Source organism: Lagopus muta, chromosome 16 (genome assembly GCF_023343835.1).
Source record: "Lagopus muta isolate bLagMut1 chromosome 16, bLagMut1 primary, whole genome shotgun sequence".
NCBI lineage: Eukaryota > Metazoa > Chordata > Aves > Galliformes > Phasianidae > Lagopus > Lagopus muta.
This window is the reverse complement of record NC_064448.1, coordinates 10,181,168-10,206,593: the sequence shown is the minus strand read 5'-3', so window position 1 is coordinate 10,206,593 and position 25,426 is coordinate 10,181,168. Positions and strand designations below refer to the sequence as shown.

Sequence of the window (25,426 nt, the reverse complement as noted above, 5' to 3'; positions counted from 1 at the left end):
CCTCTACCACACAAGGAGGGGCCAGGGGAAGCCCGGCATCGATGGCTGCTTTCCTTCGGCCCCCAGAAGCCCTCTTTGTTCCAGCCCTACTGGGCTGGTGGCTGCGTCGCCGCCCGGCTCTGCTGCTGCAAGCTGCTTCTGTTGGACCTGCAGCATCTCCTGTCCTTGGCTCCTAGCTGGCCTTCTGGAAGCTGGGCTCCAGCAGGAGAGCTTGAAGTACTGGCAGTCCTTCTTTAGGCTGACCCCTCTCACTTGAATGGGAGTAAATCAGATCAAAGAGGATGCTGCAGCCTGAGCTGTGGACTCTCGCTCCTAGCGTGGCTCTGGTTTTGTAGCAGAATTGTAAGGAATAAATCTGTGGCTGTAACATTTCCCTTCGTTTCTTGCTGAGTTAAATAAAAAACTTCATGGCAGAGAGCTTCCAGCTCTGAGGCAACAAACTTGTTACTGCGGTGCTCAGCAGTGCCCTTTCTGTGTAAGCTGCTGTTTCCATTGTGCACTCGATACCTGAGGCTCAATATTGTGACCCTTTAATTTTCAGCTGCTAAAATGTGCCGTGCAAGTTGGCTAAAAGGGAAGAGCTCAAAGGGGAATTTGAAATAGTTATGCTGTGGAAGCAGTGTGTTTCTTTGGATATTTCTTAAGTGCTGAGTGTTTAGGAGAAATTGATAGGTAGCAGCAGTGCACTCTTAGCAATACTTCTCCGTCTGTAACTCTTGCTTCCTGGGATGTAATAAAATCCATTAAGTTCTATTTATGTTCCAAGGCCCAATATAGTAATAGTTTTATTTAGATAATTGTGGCTGTTCTGCTGATAATCAGGAGACTGAAAACTTCCAGCCTTGCTGCAGAAGTCAGGCTGCCTATTTCAGGGGTGCGGTGCTGGCACAGCCAAATGTCTGCCAGTTTCTCCAGCAGAGATAGCAGCTCACCAAAAGGAAATGGGATCAAACAGAGCCTCTTTGGGCTCCCCCACTGCCCACACTACCACCTGCTCCTCGGACACCAGCTGTCGTGTCGGGGCTGTGCTGGCTGTGCTGTGCTGCCCAGGTCTGGCACCGAGGTGCTAGCAGGGTAAGGCCTCTCTAAGCGCTTTATGGAGACAAATTGGACAGGTATTAAGCAAACAGCAGTTATTTGTTCTGGAGAATGTCTTTTCATCCCGAGGTCTCAAAGCAGGTTAAACATTTATCAGGGAGCCACTCCCCACTTTCTCATCTTCTGCTTAGTTTGAAATGCAGCCATTTCTCGGCCGAACTGCTGTAATTACTTTGAAGTACCATAGTACTTCCTCCACTTTTGGCAGGAAGTAAAGAGGAATACTGTACTCCACTGCAAGACAAAATAGAGATCAGCAACAGGGATTTTTCTCAAAGAGCAGATCTGTCTTCCCTGCCATTAAACCCAAGCTGGATGGGAGCCTGATGCCCATTTCACTTCTGTGATGCGAGCGTGGCGGTTCCAGCACACAGCCTATGTTTATGTGATGATTTAAAGCAGCAAATTCTAGCCAGAAATTCTTTCTAGTTCTTTGCTTTCCTTCTGCTGCTTGCTTCCCTGTTCACACTGAAGATGCCAGTGGATCACCTGCCCATGGTGAGTAACGGTATGAGCCGTGCTTGGCATTGGGCTGAGAAACTGGCATCTGCAGGAAGATTTTTCCAGAGATGTGATCCAGCTCTCAGGTCAGGAAGTGCTGAAAAACCCTGACGCCTAATTTGAGATTACTTGTGTCAGCTTAAGTACCCACTTCCTCTATGAGCATGGACACCTGCTGGAGGATATTTTGGTGCTTCTGCCATGGCTGGATGTTCACACAGACTGATTCTTAGAGACAAAGAGGAAAGGCAGCAACTCTGACAGTGGTGTCCAAAAAAAAAAGAACGTGGAAGATTGGTGGCAACCGTGAAGGAGACTTGTTCAACAGATCTAGGAGAGCACTGCTGGGACCACTGCGAAGAGAAAGCAGCTCCGTGCTGTGGAGCAGGGGAGAGATCTCTCACTTCATGCCAAGCGTGGTGGCTGTTTAAAGGCCCTATCACCTCCAGCTATGTTCAAAGAAGGGAAATACGCATGTCCATGCTTGCCTTCCTTTCCTCTGTTCTTCCTTTCTTCAGCCAGGCTAGTCCTTGCCTAAATGTGTGCTGAGAAAGGAGGAATTGGAGTGTGGAGACACTGGCAGTGGCTTGTCCTTCAGGTTGTAGGCCTGGCTGCTGGGTAACGGGATCACAAATCAGCAATGTGCAAAAAGGAATTCTTGGTGAACCATCTGCTTCCATTTACCACCGTTCATTTATCTCTCTGCTGCAGAAGTCTGACCTTAGATTACAGCTCTTTGGCCACATGAGTCACCAGCTTTTGGAACACACTGATGGGTGCCTTATCCCCAAGGGGTGCTTTATTTCTGTGAAAGTGTGGCCAGCCCCCTGTATCCAGGTGTGCCTGACACCTAGAAGTTAATTTGATGGAGTCTCCTGAGGAAGACTCTTTGACTGAGGCAGATGCCCCTTTTCTGGAAAACTCGCATTGCTCTAGCATAGTCTGTAGGTTATTGGTGCTACTCCTGGCTCTGAACACATGCTGATTTCCCATGCAGCAGGGAGTGGTTTATGGTTCTTGTCGCTTGACAGGACAATTTTTTACGTTTTCCTCCATGCCTTTCTGATCTTATTTGAGGATGAACGCAAGCCTGCAAAAATCTTTCCAGCTTCATGCTTGAAATGCTGTTTATGTTTTGGTGCTATCTGGGAACTCTCAGTACATTTGTGTTTCCAGCAGCTAAATCTGGCTGAAAGTGAGACAGGGTCCAATGGTGGACACAAATCCTGTCAGTTTAATCTCTTGGCTTTCCATGCTAGCCCTCTTGCTAACCCAGGGCTCATTCAAACGTTTTAAATATTTATTTTACAGGGGTTTGTACAGTGCAGTGATCACAGCATTGAGCTCTGCTCTTTGGTTTGCGTTTGTGGATTCTGCATTGCCAAAAGGAGAAGTGGAGGCACTAAGGGAGCAGAGAACAGTTGTGATACAGCTCAGTGCTGGAACTGAAAAGATGAGCAGAGAATGCTTACAGGCTCAGTGCCCTCTTTCACAGGTTCTCCTGGTATTGAAGGACCAGCCTGGATGCTGTACCAGGAGGGCAGCTCATGTGACAGAGGCAAAACACACATGCAGGGCAAAGCTGGGAGTCTTCTGTGAGCAGGAGAGGAACGGACTGGGGAAGACTCGGTGTCTCAGCTCAGCCCGTAGAGGCAGCAGCCACAACACCCTGCGCTGCCTTCCCAGCCCCTGCACAGAGCAGCACCTGCGTTGCCTTGTGCTGGTTGTGTGCTGGGGTGCTCTTTGAATCAAAGACGTTCACAGGCATGTCTCCTTCCTTTTTCATCTTGCTTGCACTTATCTTATTGAACAAATTTCTTCTTTTCTTTTGTAGTACTGCTTTTTCAAAGGTGTTTCGAAAGAGGAAAAAGAAAACTACTTTATTCTAGAACATCTTTTTGTGTGTATGTGGGTACGTGAGTATCAGAACACGGGCGGTTTGTACAAGTTTCTTGATTTGCCTGATCTCAGTTTTATTTAAATGTTAAGTCTTCAGCCACTGCAGCTGCCATTTCATCAGATTTTATTTTCCATTCAGTAATTACAGCAGTTTCCCTTGAGCCCCATACCTCTAATTAAAAGAGTTAAGTTAGCTATAAAGTTATGAGAATAAAATTACTTCTGTTTTTATGGTAAAACATGCTTGCAAAAACAAGGCCTGTGGGCTTCGTCGCTGCTCCTGCATGCTGTGCGTGTCACGTCCCTGCCTCTCCTCCACCCTTGCCAATGCTGTTGACGTTGCCTGGGCACCAGCTGCACCGGGCTGACAGCTGAGGCCACAAAGCTGGGTGCAGGCAGCCTGGGCAGGGGGGCTTGCAGCACACTGCAAGGAGCTGAAGGCCGGGACAGGGCTGGTCCTACACAGAGCCCCAAAGATGTGTGGTGGCCAACTCTGTGCTGACCGTCCCTCCAGTGTGGGGTGGAGCCAGAGATCAGAGTGAGGGCAGTGCAAAGCACAGCTCTGCTATGGATGGTGAGCTCCATGTGGCTGTGCTTCCCAGAGCAGCTGCTCTGTGGATGGAGATGCACCTATCTGCACCTGTTTTATAACGCTGAGGCAAAATATTCCAGGCATCCAAATAGTTTATATCCCGGCAAACATATCCTGGCAGCGGGAGTGTGAGTTTCCATCTCATTGAGCTGCTGGCAAAGCCCTGGTAATTCCAGTCACTGATACGGCATGGGGATGATCCCCAGCACGGTGGTTGTGTCAGGTCACAGCGTTGCTGCTTTTCCTCAGCGCTGTGTGTGTGTTTACACTGAAGGGTGAAACAAAGTGCTGAAATGTCCCTTCTGTGCTGCTGGACCGAGGTACCACGAAGTCAGAGAACAAGTAAGTGTTTGAGGATTTTTGTACGGTGAGCATAAAGCGGCTTTCTGCACCTAGGTTGTAATGAATTGTTTTCAGATACTGTTTTTGTTGGTTTTCTTTAATGCAAATCCTGGCACTGGTTCTCAGTTTCACAGAGGCTGACTAATAGCAGGAGTGAGGATCGCCTTGTGCTGCAGCCCAGTCCCTGTCGCCTCAGCATGAAAGCAGCTGCAGGTTTCGCTCTGTCCCCAGGCCCATTTGTGGCGCATAGAGGGGCCTTGCCCTGCGGGATGGGGCTGGATGGGTTGGCCACGAGCTCCTTCGAGCTGCACACTGTGGCAGAGGCAGCACACAGATATGTGTAGGCATGGGAAACTTGCCTTCAGCATTGTTACGGATTTTATGGTGTCTTGCAATACAAGAAAGAGAAGCCTGCTCTGCCTGCCTTGTATTACGTTACACGGCTTAAGGCAGGCACATGCAACATTCATTTTAGAGGTCCATCATCCATTACCAGAGACAAAGGAATGTTTTAGTGGGGCTTTTATAAAATTTGTATGCTTCATCAAAGGTCCCATTGTTCCCTTCTTAAAGCAGGATTATCCCTCTGGGGTTACCCATTCTGCATGGGTCAAGCAAGTGGGAGCACTCCGTTTTCACAGCCAGCTTCTGGCCGTGGGGCTGTGCTGAGACACAGGTGAGGAGGAACAGCAACACGGACTGGCACCTGCAAAGGGTTTGCACTGATGTTGGCCCTGTTGGGCTTGGTCCAGGAAGACTTTGGAGAGCCTTGGAGGTGTGAATGGCAGCCCCAGCACTCCGTGCTGCTCCCAGGTCCTGTCCCTGTGCTGCTGAGTTGGGAAGTCTGGAGTTTTGTCCTTTTTCTGAGGTGAGCAGTCAGGAAAACAGTTTAATTTGCTGAAGGATCTTTCTTAACTAAGTTGATCCCTGGGCTTTCTTGAACTAATCCCTGAATCTGTCAGCTTCGTCTGTGCAGAATTTAATTTTTGCTCGAGTTATCTCCATACTTCCAAAATAGATTAAATCTGATGGACCTTCTTCCTTGATGGACTAAATCAGCTGGATTGTATTTTGGATTAAGTCAGATGGACTGTGATTCTGGATTAGGTTCAATTCCTCAAAAAATCAGGGCTAAGGACCAGGTAACTTCTTTCACCATGCTGTTACACCCAGACACTTGGAACCTGCTGGGCAATGGGTTTGCTTGGTTTTGTAAGCATGCCACTCTACTCTCTGTGGTTGCATCTTGGAATCATAGACACATTAAGTTGGGAAATACCTCTCAGATCATCAAGTCCAACCCTAACCCTTCCACCGTGCCCAATGACCACAGTCCTCAATGCCATATCTCCACATTTTGTAACACCTCCAGGGACAGTGACTGCACCACCTCCCTGGGCAGCTGTGCCACTGCATCACTGCTCTTTCTGAGAAGAGATTTTTCCTAATATCTGACCTTAACCTCCCCTGGCAGAACTTGAGGCCATTCCATCTCGTCCTGTCACTGCTACCTGGGAGCAGAAGCCGACCCCCACCTCCTGGTCTTAACCCAGATGTGTTTATCATGGCACTGGGACTGGCAGAAGGGTGGGAGCTGGGTGCAGGTGGGCAGTGCAGCCATGAGGCATGATCCCAGCCAAGACCCATGGCAGTGAGCTGCAGCAGGGCCATTCTGCTGCTCAGCTCTGTGTCCCACTGGCTGTGAAAGGCAACTAGTCTGCAGAAGCTGACTGTATGCTAATAACCTTGCTCAGTGCAAAAATCAGCACACGGGGTTTTAGGTGGCCTTGGTTCTGTAGGAGCAGCATATTGTGCCGAGCACTGACACAAGCCGGGTAGGAGCTGCTGTAACCCTGAACCCCTGCTGCAGCAGGACCAGGTGTTTGCCTTTAGCTGCAGCTGCTCCATCTGCAGGAACAGGTGGAGTTGCTGGGGATAGTCAGTAAAACACAGCTGGGAAAAGTTAAGAAAAGAGGAATGATGTGCTGCTTCACCTGGGCAGAACAGCCTGGAGGCAAAGTGCCTGCAATACACACTGTGTGGTGACAGCGTGGGCTCGGGGTGGATTAATGAAACGAAGAGGAAGTAAGTGTGTGCCTGAACTGTTGGTTTTTCCTGGGTAGCACTGCAGCCAAATCAAATCAACTATTTCAAGAATGCGTGCCTTTGCACCTAACCTTGCTTCATAGCAGCATTGCTGGTGAGTGTGTCTTTTTCATCTCTTACTCCTCTTACTCCAAGGTTTTATTGCTGTTGTTTAAATTAGGAGGTGTATTGCAATGTATGTTGGTTTTTGGTTTTTTTTTTTAACTTGTGGTGTACAAAATGAAGATTTTGATGGCTGTTCAAATTTCACATTGAGTGTCAGCCAGTTCTGGACTGAAGATAACTCTCAGTCTCTTCCCTGTGTGAATTAACAGACTGCAGCCCTGTGCTGTGCACCTCTGCCTCCTTTCATGTGGTTCTCAAAGTAACACTCAACTGTTCCTGTGAGGCTGTTGAAAACCCCTCTCTTTGAATTGTCTGAAGTGTTTCTGTGCGTATGGCTGGCTTGGTGGGGCAGGCATTGCACAGCCAGCAGAGCTCTGCGGATGGAGGAACAGGCTTCGCTAACTGTGTGTGCTGATCTCATCTCCATCCCTCTCATCTAGCTGGGAATCTTGTTACTGCTGCACTGTGGGAGTGTGGCTGTCTGTGGGAGGTGGGGTGGACACTACATTTTTGATGGGCAGCCCCACACAGGGCTTTGGGTGCACGTGTGCTACGCTTAGTGCTGCTCTTTGACAAGCACACATTGAATCCTGCTTGTTTCCAAGGTGGATGAGTTGTGTGCTCTGCTCGCCTGTTCTGTTGCTTCTTTGGGAGAAGCTGGCTGTATGTGTTGGTAACTGTTGAGTTATGGCCTGAGCCACTGATTGAGCACCTGGGGAAAGGACCCAGCTAGCCCTGGGAGCACAGGTGCAATTGAACTGTGGGACCAGAAGAGATGAAGCCTGGCTGCACCTCTCTTAGACCTCATTGAAGGGCTGACTGCCACCAAGGAAGGATTTCTTGGTTGGAGGTTTGAGATCCTCCCTTGTGCAGGTTTCCCTGCGATTAGATGTTCAGAGGCAGGTGAGCACCTTTACTTTCTCTTTGCAACACCTTTCTATCGCACTAGTCCCTTTGTCTTTATGCCTTCTGTATCGCTGTTCTACCTCATTGGTCTTTCTGATTGTTGCACCGTGTCTTGCTGCAATGATCTGCACTCATTTTGTTGAACGAGTTTGTTTTATAAATCTGGTGAAGAATCTTCTGATTGAATCATTTTTCTGTTGGAAAGCAGCCATTTGTCAAGATTGAAACTTTCCCTGGGACCAATATGTGTGCAGGAAATCAGGATTTCCCCTAGGCGCTCTGTAGTATTTACTAAACTGTACAACATGGCCTAAATAAACATGCAGCAATGTGAATGTGGCTCTGGCATCCTGGTGGAATGCAGGCTGCCTGGGGTCTCCCTGCTTTGTGCCTTAATTCTGCGAGAGGATTGTGGTCTTTTGGTATCTGTTAGGGAGGACATAGCAGGGAGCACGAGGAGAAGGCTTTGTGCTAGTACCTGAATATAGATTTCCACCCTCTTAAGATTCTTCAGAGTGTGAACCCATGATGCTAAAAGCTTTTTCCCAGGCATGGTTACAGTATCTCAGTGTGTATTTTCCACTGAGCTGCTGAATTACTGTTTTCCTTCTGCCCTTGGCTATTCCGTAGCTGTATCTCTGGGGCTGGGTATTTCAGACAGGCAGAGCTCTATGCAGCCCTGGGCTGGGGGCTCCCACGTGAGCTGAGTCTCACCACTGCATTACAGAGGACAGGAATGCTGGACTTTTTTTTTTTTTTTTTCTTGAAAACTTGTAAACATGAACTTCCTGCTGCTGTGAGTCTGCAAGTAGGCTTTGCTTGTAACAAAAATGAAGGGAATAGAACTTCAGGTCCTCAATCACCCTTCCTGGACCTCCTAGTGCTGTACACCAACCTCCTGCAGGCAGCAAAGGCGAATCAAGGATCCTGTGTGTGGCTTTGTGCCTCTGCAAATCGGTCTTGTTTTATTTTTCCTTCCTCCAGGCGCCCAAATATGGATGCAATCCTAATAGAAGCCAGTTGGAGAGTCTCAAAACCTTAATGATTCTAGAATGGTGTTTCCTCACTTGTTTTCTTGTTTCATTTCTCTTACACAGAGCTGATCTTTGGCAGGGAGTTAACCCTCCCACATCCAAAGGGGATGTTTTAGGGTGATGCACAAGCCAAACTGGCAGCTGTTCGGCTTTGCATGTTACCACTGGTGTCGCTTAGCCCTGCTTTTGTTCCTGCCTGCAAGGGGAGATGTGCTGGGTGCCATAAAGCACTTCAGCTGGTGGTTTTCACCTTCTGCACTTAACATCTTGCTCTTCTGCATTTTGTGCACCTCTCGGTGCCAAGGCAAATAGCAGTGCAGGCAGACATTGTCCCAGCTCCTCATGCCTCTTGGTTTTTGGTTGGTGCATTGCTGGGCTGCTGCAGCTAGCAGCAGTGGTTGGGCACAGGTGTTGTGTGACACTGCTGGGCTGTCCATGGGGCATGTGGGTGCCAGGGAGATGGTGAAGGCAGGCTGTGGAGCAGGAATAAGGCCAAAAAGGAGATTGAAAGCATGGAGTGGGAAGGAGAAGAGGATCTGGAAAGGAAGGAGGAATGGCTACAGGGCACCAAAATGTGAATAGAAGGAATGAGAGCAAGGAGCATCCAGCAGGATGAAAGGTGAGGAGGAGGAGGTTCCGGATGCAGGCTGAGCTCTCTTAACGAGCCTCCCGTTTAATTAACATTTCTTCACACTGCAGCACTGGGGCACAGCCATGATCCAACCTCCCTCCTCCTGCCTCCTCTGGCTGCAGCTCCCTGCCGAGGCCCTGCACACCTTCCCATGGTCAGCGCTCAGCAGCAGGCAGGAGGGGAGCACAGCACTGTCCTGCACGGATCGCTCCCAGCAGTGCCCACATCAGCCTGCCTGGAGCCAGCAGAGGAAGCTCAGGATGTCAGCCAGGCACAGAGTGCTGGGCTGGGGCTGGCTTTTGTGTTTCCCCCTCCATCCACCCTCGTGGGCCAGCTGACAGCTGAAGAGGAGCTGACAAGTACAGGCGTTGGGAAGGAAAATGTTGAAGAAAAAAAAAAAATTAAAAAATCGACAAAACCAGAAGGGAAGTTGCCGTTTAAACCATGTGGTTTGGGTTGTTTGGTGGGGGGGAAGGGAGGGAGCTCTGCTCAGCACTAACACTGCAAACCAGCAGAGCTCTGGCACCAGCTGGAGAGTCCGGCCTGAAGCCCTCAGTCAGGGGCTTTGCTGGAAAAAAGGAGCACAACAGAATGGAGGATATTTTCGTAAGCCTCGTGGGCAGCAGCGTGGCATGGAGGTGCTGTGTTACAGGACGTGTGGTAGCACAAGGAGTGCATGTGCCATGTGCAGCTGCCTGCAAAGTGCCTGCAGCTGTGCTGACCACGGGGCACAGGGGAGGGAAATGTGCGGTGAAGGAGGAAAGGTTCTGTGAAAGTGGTGTGAGGTGAAAGAAAAGGAGTTCCCAGGGTGAGAACATTGTCCTGGAAGGGGAAAACGGATGGTAGGAGGGCAGGAAGCGAGCCGCCACTTAATGGCCCAACCATGGGGAAGGGCTTGGGGTCTGCCACAGTCTGTTTGGTTTTGGTTGTAAATGCTGCCCTTCCTGGGATGAGAGCAAAAGCACACATTGTGTTGCTTTGAGGTGTGTTCCCATGTGCTTGCTTGGCTTGCAGGCCCTCCTGCTGGTCCCCGCATGGCTGCCCAGCAGCCACTGTCACCAAAGCTGCCCTTGGAGGGGTGGGTGTGTGCTTGTGACAAACCTCAGCCATCCAACAGGGCTGCTGTTGATTTCATACCTTTTGACCTTGCTCTTTGGAAAATATTGTCAAGCTGCAGAGCTGTTGAACTGGACTTAATCCTCTGCAGGCTGGGTTTTACACTATTCAAACGGGCTTACTCATTTTTTCCATATTTCCACGTTTGGTTTTAATACCCATGACAACTGCGGACTGGGATTTCTAATCGTAGCATGGGTTTTTGGTTTGGGAACCAGTCTCCCCCATTATTTTGGATGGGACATCACCCCCTGAGCGTTTCCTTCATGTATGTGGTCAGAGGAGCAAGGCTGCCTTTGCCAGAGTCCTTTTCCCTTCCTCCCCCTGCCATCAGTCAGCAGCCATAAGTGAGGCTGCAGGAACTTGGTGAGGTTGTGCCTAATTGGTGAACCTTTGCTTCCACTGGTGTTCCCTCAGTGTTTCATCATAGTTGTTCTGGGTGTAAATTCAGCTCATTCATTTAAAGCCAGCCTTTGGTGCATGCATTACTCTGGGTAATGTTGAAATGCTACAAATGCTGAATCCTACACGTGTATGAGGCAATATGATTAGCTTTACTTGACTAATTAAGCTTGTTAACATAATCTGCTGTGTGCTAACTTGATGGAGGTATTAAAAAGAAGATATTTGTTAAATGTGATAAATCTGGGAGGGGTGCAGCCTCTGAGGGAGGCACAAAGGAGGTGATGAGACATCAGACTCTCTGCCAAACCCAGGTCTAGGGGAGGAGGAGGTTCCCAATTGGTTTCCATCAGATTCCAGTTAGCATGAATTTACAGTTTCCATTTAGCTTGATAGATGGCTTTGGCCACCTTGGTGTGCTTGGATTTATTTTCTGTGCAATGGAAAGTGATCAGCCCAGAACTGCAGAGGTTTCCCGGGCTGCCACGAGTGCGTGCTGAGCTTCTTTCCAAGGTAAGAGCATGGTGGGCAGAAAGTAAAGCATCAGTGGTTCTGAAATACAGTGGCACTGAAGGGAAATGAAGAAGTTCAGGTCCCCTGTGCTCTGTGGGAATGGGCTGTGATGGGCATGCAAATTCCACTGCAAACTGGAAAAATTCTTCAGATTTCCCCACTTTCCTCAGAAACCACACTGAGCAGCAGGTATCAATAGCTCCCACTGTTCAAATTTTGTTTGCATCGTTCTTTCCATGGAACATTGCCGTGAGAAGAAAGCAGCAGCAGATAGACGTGGTGAGTCGGGGAAAGCAATTTCCATCCTGCTGCTGGCTGGCCTTGCTATTTCCATTGTGCTGTCCATGGACATAGGGATCTGGGCTTTGGAAGGTTGGTGTGATGTGCTTTCAGAGGGCAGGCTGCCTGTGGGTTACACAGGTGAGCTGCTCGAGGGCAGTAGGTGCCGTGGCTCAGGGCTTCTCAACGGTTCTCATCTTCCCTTGCTCGCTTTGCGAGGAGTGCTGGCAGGAGGCTCAGCGCAGTGTGGGCTCATTGTGGCACCCAGGTTCCCCCATCTCTTGTTAGTGTGACTTGAGGGCTGGTGCAGGTGTGGCAGCAAGCAGCAATTCCGACCTGGACATCGTCATGCTCTTGTTTAGTCCAGTGTCTACACTGAGGTCCTTGCATTAAAATAAGATTAAAGAAGGGCGTAGGGGGTGTCAGTTAACCTGCTTCAATTAGCCCCAGAACACTGCCTGCTTTCTAAGAGGGCTTTCTCTGATGGTGTTGCCCCAGAGACCCATCACTGCAGTTTGGCTGCAGCATCTGCATCCTCCTCCTCCCCTGTGCTCCTGCAGCAGTCTTGGAGTTCCTGGGTAAGATCTGTGCCGCAGGACAGGGCAGGAGCTGCGGTGCCTGATGCTCAGTGCCATCAACGTTGGGGCTGCTTCCCTCTGCCTGGAGCCAGTCCTGATGGGCAAAGCTGCTGTGTGACCTTGTACCTTGTGGAGCTGCAGAATGATGCTGCAAGGCACCAAATTGTTGGGTGCTGGGACCGTGGAGATCAGTTTTATGAATCCTGGTGCTCATGGACCTGCTTGCTTTTTGTCTTGCTTTGTTGTCTGTCTAACTCAGAGGTTAGACAGAGGTTTTTCCGTCTTGGCATATGAAATACTGAGAGCTTTGGTATTTTGCACAACCTTCATTGCAAGTGTCAGAGCCCCGGCAAGCCAGAACGCTGAGCTGGAGTGCTTTGGTGATGTCCTGGGTTGTAGCTCTGCAGGGCCACCAAGCTGCAGGAGTCCAGGAGGATGGCAGCAGTATGGGGGTGCAAGTGGAAAGACCCTGACAAGAGGTGTTCTTGTGCTTGTGAGCGAGTAAATACCCACCACCCGTGCACCAACAGAGTGCAGGGTTCAACTTGTGTCATTTCTGGTTTTGGGGAATGAGAATCCCTTGCACTGGGCAGTGGCAGCTCTTGTGCTGTCCTGGCAAGGTACATAGAAGTCTGGCTGGTGGAGGGAGAGCTAAAACTGCCTGCAAACACTTCATAAGGATTACATCACAACCTGAACCTGCAAAACACAGCCTGCTGTGGTGAGTTCCTCCTGAGCACTTGACATCCACCTGTGTGCTCCAGTGCCCAGGCTGCAGAGCGGGATATTTCTGCAAGCAAAATTCCAACATCGCTTCTGCTCCTCGGGTGGGATGTGGGCAGCTGTGCTGCTGTCAGTGTGCTGCTGCTGCTCGTGGGGAAGGGGCTGTGTGTGGGTGGCAGAGCCACCATGCTGCATTAGGGCACAGCATGGTCCTGCAGAGGGATGTCCAGCAGCTTTCCCTCACACGCCTGCAGCCCTCGTGGGCTTCACTCCACCTATAAAACATTTAGGATTTACATTTTGCTTTAACACTTCCTCTTCGATCCCAGCTAATATGTTACACATTTAATTGCTCTTCCTTTGAATTTTCCAGCCCTCATTTGGTACCCTCGCAACATCGGTCTCTTGTTATCTCACTGCTGCCCCTAATTGCTCCCACATGCCGCCTCGCAGACTCCATGGCGGGGTCTCGCAGGGGAGCGCACACGAGAGCTTGCTGCGCGCGGGGGAACGAACCATCAGGAAACCGATGGGCGACTTTATTCCCCAGCTCACCCCAATCTGAAAAAGGCGAAGGCTCCTCCCGGCCATGATTTACAAGAGACTTGCTTCCCAGCTCGCGGGGCCCTGCCCGATGCCGGGGGCTCAGCGTTGTATACGGAGGAGTGGGTGTCCCTGCGCGGTGCCACAGACCCGCGCCACGTCCCGTGCGGGGCGGTGCTGGCAGCTGGCGAGGCGCCCGGCAGCGCGGCGCGGGCAGGAGCGGGCGCTGCGAGGTGGGAGCCGGGCGGCTCGGCGGGACCTCCCCATCTGGGAGCCATCTGTGTTTCCCTGGAACCGGACAGGCGGCTCCAGGCAGTGAGAAATCGCAGATGTGAGGGACCTGACACATGTCCAGCTAATGAAAGGAGAAGGAAGGCTGGGCTCAGCCTGCGCTCCCAGATTAAGAGCGGTGGAGGAAGAGCCTTTTTATTTATATTGCAGCGAAACGAGGTGTATTCAACAGCAGCTGGATTGCGCTAACCTCGCCGCGTAGGGTAAGCCGGCTGCTTCGGAAGGAGCCGCAGGGGCTCATGGTGCCATGCTGGGGGGCTTGAGGTGCTGGGGAGCACCCCGAGCCCGTGTGCTGGCGGCGGGAGGGGGAGAAACTTGCATGGACGCAGGGATCCTGCAGCTGAAATAACATGGAGCCAGGGGAGAGCTGCGGGGGGGTTCGCTCTGTGTTGCCGTGGAGTGGTTTCAGTTTGATTTCTTTTTTTTTTCCCCTTTTATTTTTCCTAAGCGGAGGGTTGGGATTGGTGCTTTCTGGGGAAATGCAGAGCCAGGGAGGTTTTTGTGTGCTTTAGCAAAATGCGTTTTTCTGCTGTGCCTCGTCTCGCTCTCATTTGTGCATGCAAATTTTGATGCTGGGGGAAATCTGCAGAGGCAGATTTGTTCCGTCAGCCCCCAGCCCTCCTCACTTCCCTGCGTTTTCGCCTTTCTCTGCATTGTGTCAGAATGCTCCTTTTTGTCTCCGCGCTCCTCGCGCAGCAGCCGATGCTCCCAGCATGTAAATCTGTGGATCGATGTGGCACAGGAGCGCACCTCCCTGCCCTGACGCTTCCACTGCTGGGCTGCAGCTGCTGCATCTCAGCTCCTGCTTTACTCCATTGCAATTTGACGTACCTCCTCTTCCAAACCTGCCCTTTCCCCTTGGTTTTGGGAAAGTTCAGCAGTTGCAGACGCTCCTGTGCAGCAGCCGGCTGGGAGCACCCCTCCAGGGCATGCTGCATTCCCACCCCAGTTTTTGCTTTCTCTTGGAGTTTGCAAAGGGCTGGGATACAGTTTTGTTGTTGTTTTTTTTAAATACGATTCTGAGTCTGCTCGGTGTCCCCAGGAGAGCCAGCAGACAGCAGCTATGCGAGCTGGGCGCCTCACAGCACAGCAGCACAAAGGAGGAAATAGGAGCAGAAAAGCTCTGACAAGGCTATGCAGTGCCCAGGGGCAGAACCCTGTGCTCCAGGCCAGCAGCCCTGCCTGCATGGGGCTTTGCCCAGCACGTGAACACACTGCTGGCTGCAGGAGCAGCTGCTCCAGGGACTTAGGAGCAGGCGGAAGTTTTGCTAGCATCAGGGCGGTGCAATTGGCCATTGAGCAACCTAAAGCCTCAGGTTCTTGCTCAAGTCCCAGGGAAAACTTTTCCTTTGTGGGTTCTGTAGAAGGAAAAATGAAGGGAAGGATTTAAGGGTGTGTGAGGAGCTGAGCATGGTGGTTGGGATGGGGATGTCTTGGAGCTTGGTGGCTGGTTATAGTACGTGTGTGGCATCTCTGAGTGCAGATGTTTTCAGAGCTGTGCTCTAGACTCTGGTTTTCAGTTTTATATGGAAATGGTGTTCTGACTTTGGGACTACTGAGGCTTCAACAGAACAGTTGTAGATCCTCTGCCAGGTGCCCAGAGCTACCCCAACTCTAGCAGACAGCAAACCCTGCAGCCCAGGGACCCTGGGTGGGAAGCTGGGTGAAGAGGACAAAGCAGAGTCAGGTTGGGCAAAGAATGACCACAAGGAGAGCGCAGTGAGCAGAGGGTCTGAAGGGTTGTGGGGGCAGGAGGCTTGCTAAAAGCAAGCAGAATAAATTTTTAATCTGAGAAGTATGTTACGCAGAGACTGCCCCAAGGAAAGAGCAGAAACTCCATCCAGTAGTGAAAAGGCCACAGTGGTGCTGTTGTGTGGGGTCCTGCACCCTGTGATCTCTGCAGGCTGTCCTGTCTGGGTGGGCAGGAGTTTATGAAGCTAGCAGAACCAAAGGTCCTTTGGGATGGAGCAGCTAGGGGCCTCTGCTTGTTTGGCTCTAATTTTTCAGGGTTTGGAGGAAAAAGAACCAAGATGTGTGTGTACAATATTTATAGGATATAGCTGGATGGACTCATTTTGAGGACTTGTGCGTGTGTAAGAGGTTTAAAGCAGCATTGGCTGATGTCTTACATCTGAACTTGAGCTGGTCATAATCTGTTGCTGCTTGGGTTTGTTCCCCGTAACAGAAGAGCTGACTTACCAGTACCATGATGTTGCAAGCTTCCCTTTATGGCCCAGAGTCCTCCTGTGCAGGGCTGCTGTTAGCAGCTCACTGTGAGATGGGCTCAGATGCAGCGTGGTCCCTGGGGTAGCAGTGCTGCAGCTTTCCAGGAGCCCTGAAACTTTTCTGCAGTGGAGCCTTAATTCAGGTGGCATCCTGGGAACAGCTGGAGATGGGAGCAGCACAGACCTCAATTTGGGAGCAGGAGGTGCTGCTCTCATTGCTGTGGTGCAGTATGGAGGCTTGAACTCAGCCCCTGAGCCTGGTGTGACTTTCTGTCACCAGACTTTGGCCTTCCCATTAGTTTGTGTGTCAGCCACAGACATGCACGAGGACAGTGGCAATTTCAGAGGTCTCAAAGCATTCTAAAGTATAATATCGTGGCTTTGATTGGCTTTGTTCAGTGTAAAATACAACGGAGCTGGAGGTTTGTGGATGAGCTCCCTGGGCTCCTTGCTGGTGAGGAGCAAGCCTCCCTTGCAGCACCCATAGCCATCCCTTCCAAAGGACCTGGAAAACCAAACCAGCACGGCCGTATCGGTGCAGCCCCACGCTGAGCTCTCCCCAGAGGGGCAGGACGAGGTGTGCAGTGCTGGCTGCGGGCCGGCAGCCCGACCTGTTGCTGCGCGCTGTGTGTGTGGGGCGGAACAGATGTGCGGTGCCGCGTGCCGGCCGTGCTGCAGCACCAGGTGCAGCCATTGTTCCCATCGGGGCCATTCACTGCTCTCGGCGGCTGCGCCCCGCGCGCTCCCGCATTGTTTCCCATGGAAATTAGCATTAAAAACCCATCCGAAACCCCCATGTCCCTCAACTGCAGGTGACTGTTATTGGCCCCAGCTGCCACCCTCGTGCTTGATTACTTCCATATGGGGTTGTGGCAAGAAGTAGGATCCACTCATTGATTTTTTTTTTTTTCCTTTTTTTTTTCATTCCCCCCACCCCATGCACACTTCAGCGCTCCCACAGAACAATGCCCTGAAATCTATTAAGCCCCCGATGGGCTCTGCGTCCCAGCCACCATCACCGCCGCGATGACCGTTTTACAAGCAGAGCTAATTATGCCCTCTCCTGCCTCCTTCCTTTCCTCACCCCCACCCCATAAATGTAAAATAGCCAGAGGGCAGTTGGCAGTAAATTAAATCTTTGCGGTGTCCTGAGAAGGAGGTTCCTTGCTCACAGGAAGGAGTCTGCTGCTCTTTGGATGTTTGCTGGGGTTTTTTATTGTTAACCTGAAAATTGAGAAAGTCGTCTTCCTGGCAGACTGGTGTGCCACTGCTGTTAAGCAGACAAGCAGACCAGGATGGGTTGAAGGGGGGGGAAGAAAAACAGAAAAGGAACAGGTTGGTGGTTAATTCATTTCTGGAGAGGAGCCGGAGGAAAACTGTGCAAACAGAGGTTGCAGAGTGCTGGGAGCTGCGTGGCCTTTTCCCAGCATGGCTCATAAGAGGGCAGCAGGCTGCAGCCAAACCCCAGCTCTCTCCTGAGTTTGTCACCAATAGAGCAGCACAGAGCACTGTGGGGCTGTGCCTCTCACTGCCATCTTGTGATTCAGGGACAGATTTGTTCCTGTGGAGCAACCGCTGCAAGGGGAAGGTTGGGAGCTCACCCCAAGAAGCAGCCCATGAGCCCTGAACTGCCATGGGACAGGCAGGGATGGGTGAGCACAGCTGGATCTGTTGTGTTGGAGCCATCGGGTACAGCATCTCTCATGCCCTCCTGCCCTAATGACACAAGTGGCCCAGTTTGGTGACTCTGGAGGGAGGCTGGGCTGTGCACTTCTGTGGAGTGCTAATGGGTTTCCCATAGGATGCACTTCTGGTCTCCCAGAAGGAGTTTGCAGAGCTGCAATGGATGGGGTTTATGCTGGGGGCTGCTGGCCCAGCAGCTCGTTGAAGGGCTGATGTACTCCCATAGATTTGTGCCCAGCAGGAATGAGTCCCAGCCTTGGTTCTGAAAAGACCCTGGATGCTGAGAGATGTGAATTGTCCAAATTGGAGCAAGAAGGAGGTCCCATTTTACTTCTCCACCTTTTTTTTTTCCTCCAGATTACACCAGTCCTTAGAATACCACCCCAGCAGTGGCAGAACACTGTTGGGATGCTTGGGATGCTCATGGCTCCGGACTTGCTTTTTGTCCCATGTCAGAGAAGAGAAAGCTCATTTCCCTCATGTGCTCACTGGAAGATGTGCTAAGAGCAGAGAAATCCTTTTAGTTCTGCTGACCCAGCAATGTGGGGCAAGGCTGTAGGTTGGGCACTTCTGTGGCTCCTGCCTGCAGGTGAGTGCCAGGCGAGGGCTTTGTAGGACAGCTGGAGCAGGACAGCAACCTCATGCGGTATGCTGAGCAATTCTCCTCAGACTTGTTTTAAACCCTTCAAAGTCAAATCTCAAACTTCGGGGGTTTCTTCTCCCTAATTAAATTAGCAGGCCATATGGTGTTTACTGTGAGCGCCTGCAATATGGAAGGAGCTGCCTCCTGGATCACTTTCTTTTTCAGAAGCTGCTGCTTTACCTGATGTCGCTGCTCTGAAATGTTCTTTTCAGCAGCAGGTAGGAGGGGTCACTTCAGCCCTTTGCACTGTCGGTGTCACCTTTGGAGCAGGGGTTGAGCTGAGCCAGGACCTTCCTTGCTCCTGCACACCCCTTTGTGTTCTCCCCATGTCCGTGCTGCTCATGGCAGTGTGCAGGACATAGCTGGGTTTGGTGCGTTTTCCCATCCAGGTGACAATTGCTTTAATGATCTTGGAGCTGAGGAGACTGGAAAGCAACTGAAGGTTAGGGGTAGGTTGATATTGCTCTAGCAAGGATTACAGCTACTTACTGAAGCTACCATTGCTGTTTCAGAAATATACAAAACTGAAAGTTTTGGAGTTCTGCTCTTTGTGAATGGAGTATTTAAAAGCTTGTGCTTTTATTCATGCATGAAAGCTGGAGGAAGAAATAAAGACTGGGAGGAAGTCAGTCTGTTGTTGTTGGTCTGTTATTGGACCTTTGTGTTGAGGTGAGGAGCAGAGCGGGGTAGGAGTCTCCAAACCTCCAGGGGGAAAGAAGGAATGAAATCTCAGAGCTTGCTGCCTGTGTTCAGCTGCTCCAGCTCCATTGGTAGGGATTTGGTAAGCATCATTCCTGCGTGCAAGTGGACTTTGCCATGAGCACATCCTGCAGTGCTGGATGTTAACCTTTCTCTGCAGTCTTACTGATGGATCGCTCCTGCAGGGCTTGTTGTTAGCTGGGGCTGGGTTACCCTTCAGCTTCAGCTGTGCTCTGTTCTTTCCGTGGTACCTGAGCCCCCAGACAGACCTGTGTGTGCCTGCTGAGAGCTGCCATGTTAGCATATCCCTGCAACGTGTGCTCCAAGGGTGCTTCTTTGCAGAAGAGCCTCTCTAAAGATAGCATCTCCAAGTTCTGTGTTGTCAACCAGGGACACTTGATCTAAAAAACAACATTTGATACACAGACAAGGTTTGCAAGTGCCATCTGGATGCTGGGAGCTGAGCTAGGTTGTCTCTGTTCTGCATAAACTCACAGGAGGGAAAGAAAAAAAAAAAGTCCGTGCAGGCAGATGGATTCCTCAAATCACCTGAGCAGGGCAGTTTGTTCCCTGTGCCCTCAGTGGCACCACACATTGCTGTGAGCCCATCCTGCTGCTGTGTGTCCCTGGGTGCTGGCACGGTCCTGGAGCTCAGTGCTGATCCCCAAGTTGCAGGGAGAAACCCAGCAGCGGTCTAAATTGTTTTGGGCCAGTGATATCGTGGTCTGTTTTGGATAGATGGAAATGATCTGTTCTCCCACTGCAAGGCAGAACCTGGCAATGATGAGGGCCCTGCAGAAGTGGCCATATTTTTTAGGAGTGGGCGTGCAGGGCACACAGATATCCTTGGCTTGAGCTCCGCATGCTCAGAACTCCACCAGCACTGAGCGCTGCAGCAGGAACCCAGAGAACACCGAGCACAGCCCAATATGCCCTGCATTCCAAGGCCCAGCTCAGCTCACGCGGGTTATAAAGCATGTCTTACTTCAGGGCCTGTTTCTTGACTTTCCAGATATCCTCTCAGATGCAATCTCATTTGCCTAATGGGCTGGTGAGTGTAATTGGAAGGCAGGTGCACTTACACGTAGTGAGAAGTCTCACCTGTGCCCAGGCACAGATGGGGCTCTGCCTGCTGTATCGTTAGAGGACATTTATAGGCACTGTGTCACAGCCTTCCCTGTGACTGTAGAAGGAAGGAAAACAGCACTTTAAAATAAATGTGGGGATTTGCTTTGAGGGTTTTTGCTGGTTGGTTTGTGAGGTGGAGCCGCTCAGTCCCAGTGTGCAGTGCTGGCGGCCGTGCTTCTCATTCATCCAGCGGCACTGCGATGCAGGGAGCCCAGGTCTGCTCTGTGCTGGCCGTTGTCTAAATTGGTTTGTGATGATGGGAAGCAGGTCACTGAGCAGCAGGGCTATGGAGAGGGAGGAAGGGAAGAAGGATGAGATCCTAAACCATGGTTTTGAAGCTCCTAGCTTAAACTGTCCTCCTGTACACCTTTAATAATGAGGCTTAAAATCCTGAAATCTTTGCTTACTGGACGACTAAGTTTGTGATGGGTTTTAATCTGTTTTCTTATTTGAAATGAGAATTTTTTCTCCTCTTAACCCCTTTCAGGCTGCTCTCCTTTACCTTCTGTTGGATTCACTTCCCAGGTGCTCCGAGCTGACCCTGCCATATGTGGGTGTACATTTCTGTAGGTGTCTGTACGTGCCTCTTTGTTCAGGTGGAGGAGAACAGGGCTGAGAACTCCCCAGCTTACGGAAGAGGCACATATGGAAAGCATGGTGATGGAAAATTGTGTTGTTGTGAAGGTGCCATCTGATCTCAGGGATGCTCGGGTAAAACATGAGGCTGGAGAGGGGTGTTCCTCCTCATCAGGACTCGTGTTTGCCTCTTGCTCTTCCCTCACTGTTTCTGGTCTCTCAGGAACACAGACCCTGCAGCCATGCCCTTTGCAACCCCTGCAGTGTGGGGCCGGGGCTGCAGGGGGGCCTTGGATACCCCTCCTTGTTCAGTCTGCACTTGGAAGGGCAGCTGTGAACCTCCAGCTTTGATCTCTGAAGCCCTGCTGGCGATGAGCGAGGTCTCTGTGGCATGCTGGAAGTCAGAAGGGGCTTTCCCTAGCAGTTTACAACCAGGAGCAGCAGGCTGGGCACGGGGATTTCCTACACAGGCACAGCACCCCAAGCAGCTTGTGTTGTGCTGCCACATGGGCCAGCTGCTGCTTTGCTCCATGCCTTGCGATGGGGACACGTGCCGTGGTGCTTTGACCCTGATCTGATTCACACGAAGCAGCACGTCTGCAGGTGTTGGAGGTCAAAACACACCGAGAAGAGGAGCGGGCTCTGCTGGAGGCGCTCCTCCAAGGGAGCTCCCCATGTGGCTGCTCCTCAGCTGGTGAGGACAGGGCTGGTGAGCCTGTAATGCAGCGGGCTGCACTGACCTAGAAACAGCGGCTTTGTCAACATCTGCTGTGTTCTGTGCAGAACTGGATGGTGGAAAATCACCTCCTCTTCCACAGCTTGATTTTTTTTTCCTCCCAAACCAAGGGCTAGGGAACTGAACACCAGGTAGGGGAGAGGAGGGGTCGGCAGCCTGGGAGCTCAGGACAGACCAGTTGGGGTTTATTTCTGCTGCCAGCAACAAACAGACTGCTGTGCAGAGGCTGCAGGGCCGAGCAGAAAGCTGCCTGTGGGACACATGGGCAGTGGGTGCTCAGCAGCAGCATCTCCTCATTCTCTGCTCCGAAGCCCCTTTAAATCAGTGAGTGCACTTCTGTTGACCATTAGGAGCTGCAGAGAGCCCCTCACAGCTGATTAGCAATAAGAGGATGCCAATTAAACACAGCTCCTTGGGCTGTGGTGGCATTTTCCCATGACAGAGGAGGGCACTGAGATGGGGCTGGGCTGATGTGTTCCATCTGGAGGGCAGGAGCTATGGAGCAGGCCGAGCTGTGTGTAAAGAGGAGTCTCAAAGCCTCTGTGAAAGTAGAAAACACCTCCAGAAGTTAGAGGTTGCTGCAGCTAGTTTTCTGCCTTTTGGGTCAGCATTTCCAGGTATGGAAGTCACACCTTTATCTGCTTTGCAGCAGGAAGAAAAAAAAAGATTCCCACACCCGAAATTGCAGTGCTGAGTTGTTCTATGTAACATATGGGATTTTTCATAACAGAGTTTTTCTGCTTTAAACCTTAGCAGATCGTAGCAGAGCTTCGTCTTTAAACCCTGCTTTGAATGCAGTCTGGTCCATTCGGAGAACTCTTTTCCCCGCTGGGCTCCTCGCAGCGCTGTGCAGGGTATGTGCACACAGTGCTGTTGTCGCCCTGTCCCATGGGCTGGTGCTTTTCCAGAGGGGACTCCAGCTGAAAGCAGCAGCTATGGAATAGGTTCTGAAAGCAGACCTCTGCACGGAGATATTTTGGGTTGTTTCAGTGGGTCGGTGCTGAGTGGGGACGAGAGGAGGGGAACCAGGAGAGCCCAGAATGGGCTGCGGGGTGGGAGCACTGATAGGGTGTTATGGAGAGCACCGAAGGGCAAAGCAGATGGCGATCTGCAGTCTGCCGTCAGGAATCAATTATTAATCTTATTTCCCTTATTAACTGCTTTCTGGACTGGTTGCAAATGATAACATACTTTGCTCTTTCAAGTTCCTCTATCTGAGCACTGCACCGAATTGCGATTTAAAGCGAAGCAGCTGTGTGTGGGAGAGGAGGAGATGGCAGAGGAGATGCACGCGTTTATTTTTGATGTACGAAGCTCCGGTCCCAGGCTCAGCAGCTCGCAGTGCCGCGGGGCTCTGCACGAGGCGCCGTCCTTCCCTCCCACCACGGCCTGCAGGTCGCAGCTTGGCTGTGCCATACACCCAGCAACACGGGGTGAAAGCTGACTTCAGAGCTCTCTGTCACCCCCTAAGGAGGACTGAGTACCCCAGCCCCGTGTTTCCTTGGGCTGCTGCCAGCTGCCCCATCCCAGAGGCTTCCTGCCTTCCTCCTCCATCGCTTCCTGATGCCACAGTGCTGCAACAAGGTACGCTGGTGGGTCCTTCCTCGGTTTAGTTCTGAGGGTTGGGAACTGCCTCGAAGCGGTGCTGGAGCTGCAATGAGCTGCTGGAAGCTGCATGCAGGCAGCTCCATGCAGCCCTTGGAGCTGCAGAGGTGCTCTGCAGATGGCTCAGAGCTGGCGAGGGGAGGGAATGGCGACCTCGGAGCAGAGGGAAGATGTTAATAAAATTTAAATGTAATTCTTCCCATTTCTCGGTGCCTAAATGTGAAAAATATTAGCTTGGTGGAGACTGGAAACAGATGGTGAGCAGTTGGAGCAGATAAGCATGTTATTCAAAATAAACATTCAGCAAAGCTGGGAGGTGGCGAGCCATATTTCACTTCACCCTATTTACTCGAGCAGGTCAGGTTACACGGGTGCTGCTTCTCTTTGCATGCAGATTGCCTGTCAGGAGCTGCAGAGCCAGCTGCAGCATGGTGTGAGCGTGGTGCGTGGAGCAGGACAGAGCTCTGGGGCCTTTTCTCCAGGGTAATGTATAGGGTTGTGTTGAAGCAGCTCTCCTAGGCTGTGGCCAGGGTTCTGCTGCCCCGTGGCACCGGAGTCCTTTGCTTTGCTCTTTCAGATGGTCTCTTTTGGCACCTGGACAGGCTTTGCTTTATCCTAAAGCTGTGATTTGATTCCCATTTCAGTGGGGTTGCTCAGCCTCTGCTTCTAGGAAGGCTTTGTCTGGCTGAGCGGCTGGAGCTCTGTGACTGTGTTACATATGAGGCTCAGGTCAGAGGAAGCAGTGGTGCCTGCAGAGCGTGGTTTGTCTCCTGGCACTGCTGGGCACCCAGGGGTGGGCCGTGCCATGTGCTGTGCCCATGTGCCCAGCACGCTGCTGGTGTGGAAGCTTGGGGCTCTGAGCCTCGAGGAGTGGCTGCTTCAGTCTTGTCTGTTCTGTGATATATTTGTGCACACTTCCATGTGTACTACGTGGAAGTTGAAGGTTCTTACTTCAATTAAACCTCTTCTCTCTGTCTGAAACTGTCACCTACTTTTACTCTTCTGACTCTGAACTGTTGTTCAAAAGACATCGACTGGCTAAACTCACAGACCTCACCTCCAACCTTGAGTGGCCAAAGCCTTGATACAGTCTTCTTGTGACACGGCTGTCTCCACCCTGCCACCTGCAAAAGCAAAAAGCAGATCCTGATGCGTGCATTACAGCCAGCCGTGCAGTGCTGTGCCATGCTCAGCATGCTCTTCCCTCACTCCTTCCAATGTGTTCCCTGTTTTGACTTCTCAGAAAGCTACAGCCTGCTAAGCTGGAGTGCCTGAGCCCAGTGAATGGGGCTCTGTGCAGCTGTTTTCAGCCCGGGTGCAGCAGGTTCCTCCTTCATCCTGAGCCCTAGCCAAGGGCATCCCACACCTGCATCAACAGCACCTGGGTCTGCCCCCATCCACGCTGTGTTTCCTCAGCCACAGGCTCAGATCTGCTTTCCATCAAGGAGCAGGAAAGGCTTTGCCGTCTGCAGCTGACAGCAGGGCTTAACAGCCTACAGATACTGCCTGTGCTTGTGCGTAGGGCTTGTGGTATGGTGTTAAGTTGTGCACGTATAAATATTATCACAGAAATGTGTATGAAGCGTCCACGTGCTGTGTGCTGTCTCAGTGCTGCTGCTCTCTCCCTGTGCTCTTTGCTCCCTGTGCTCGTGGCTCAGCATTGCAGCCAGCTCAGGGCTTTGGCTTTGTGTGGATCTGCGCAGCAAAATTGCAGTGGGGAGAGGTGTGGGGCATTGCCTGCCCCCCCGAGCTGCCCCACAGCCCTTGCCTGGCTGTACAGGGAGGCAGTGCCCTCTTCTCACCTTGCAGTGTTTTTCTTTCTTTTTGTTACTTTGTTGTCTGATTACCAAAGGCATTTAGTATTATTAATGTGAGTTCCAGAGGGGTTGGGATGCTCCCTGGCTTGTGGCTCTTTTCACCCATGCCTTTTCTTGAACTCACAAGCAGGGAGAGATTACTAAAGCAGCTTCTATATACAGTTTACAGCGCAAGCAAATGTTAGCCATTCTTCTGAGGTTACCTATCATAGCAACACTCTCTTTGCACTAAACACAGTAGTCAGAAGGCTTCTGTAAGGGGAATCACTGAGTGTGGGCTCTTGGGGCAGGCGCCCGCCCCACATGGGCACACTGCACAGACTGTGTGCCATAGCTGTCCTGCTCCAGGCAGGAGCTCTGCAGCATCTGAAAGCCGTGACTCCAAGCGCTGCAGGATCTGCCCCATCAGCTTCCTGAGGATGTGGCATTCCTGCACCGAGCTGGGCTTAGAACAGTGTCTCCACGCTCAGGTTTTTCTCTGCTCCTGGTGAATCATCTTCCTGTGTGATGTCCCAATGCTTCCATGTCTATGGAGGAGCCCCCCATGGGACCGCAGTGCTGCAGCCCCTCTGTGTTTCAAATTGCTGTTCCTGGGTCACTGTGTCATCCCCAGGTCGGGTCAGTTGGCAGCAATGGTAAGAGCAATGTGCCATAA

At 51.4% G+C, this 25,426-nt stretch overlaps 1 protein-coding gene across 7 annotated transcripts in view; it reads left to right on the top strand.

Annotated features, from left to right (window-relative positions):
* The window catches only part of CBFA2T2 (CBFA2/RUNX1 partner transcriptional co-repressor 2), a 51,713-nt gene that overhangs the window by 9,975 nt on the left and 16,312 nt on the right, over positions 1 to 25,426 (top strand). The window contains exon 1 of one of the 7 annotated variants that reach the window (XM_048963536.1): positions 6,085 to 6,517. The exons of 2 other annotated variants lie outside the window; for them this stretch is intronic. In XM_048963536.1, coding sequence (XP_048819493.1) covers positions 6,502 to 6,517 — 16 coding nt within the window. In that variant the 5' untranslated portion in view covers positions 6,085 to 6,501. 4 more of the 7 variants (XM_048963538.1, XM_048963539.1, XM_048963537.1 and 1 more) reach the window with 4 other exon arrangements.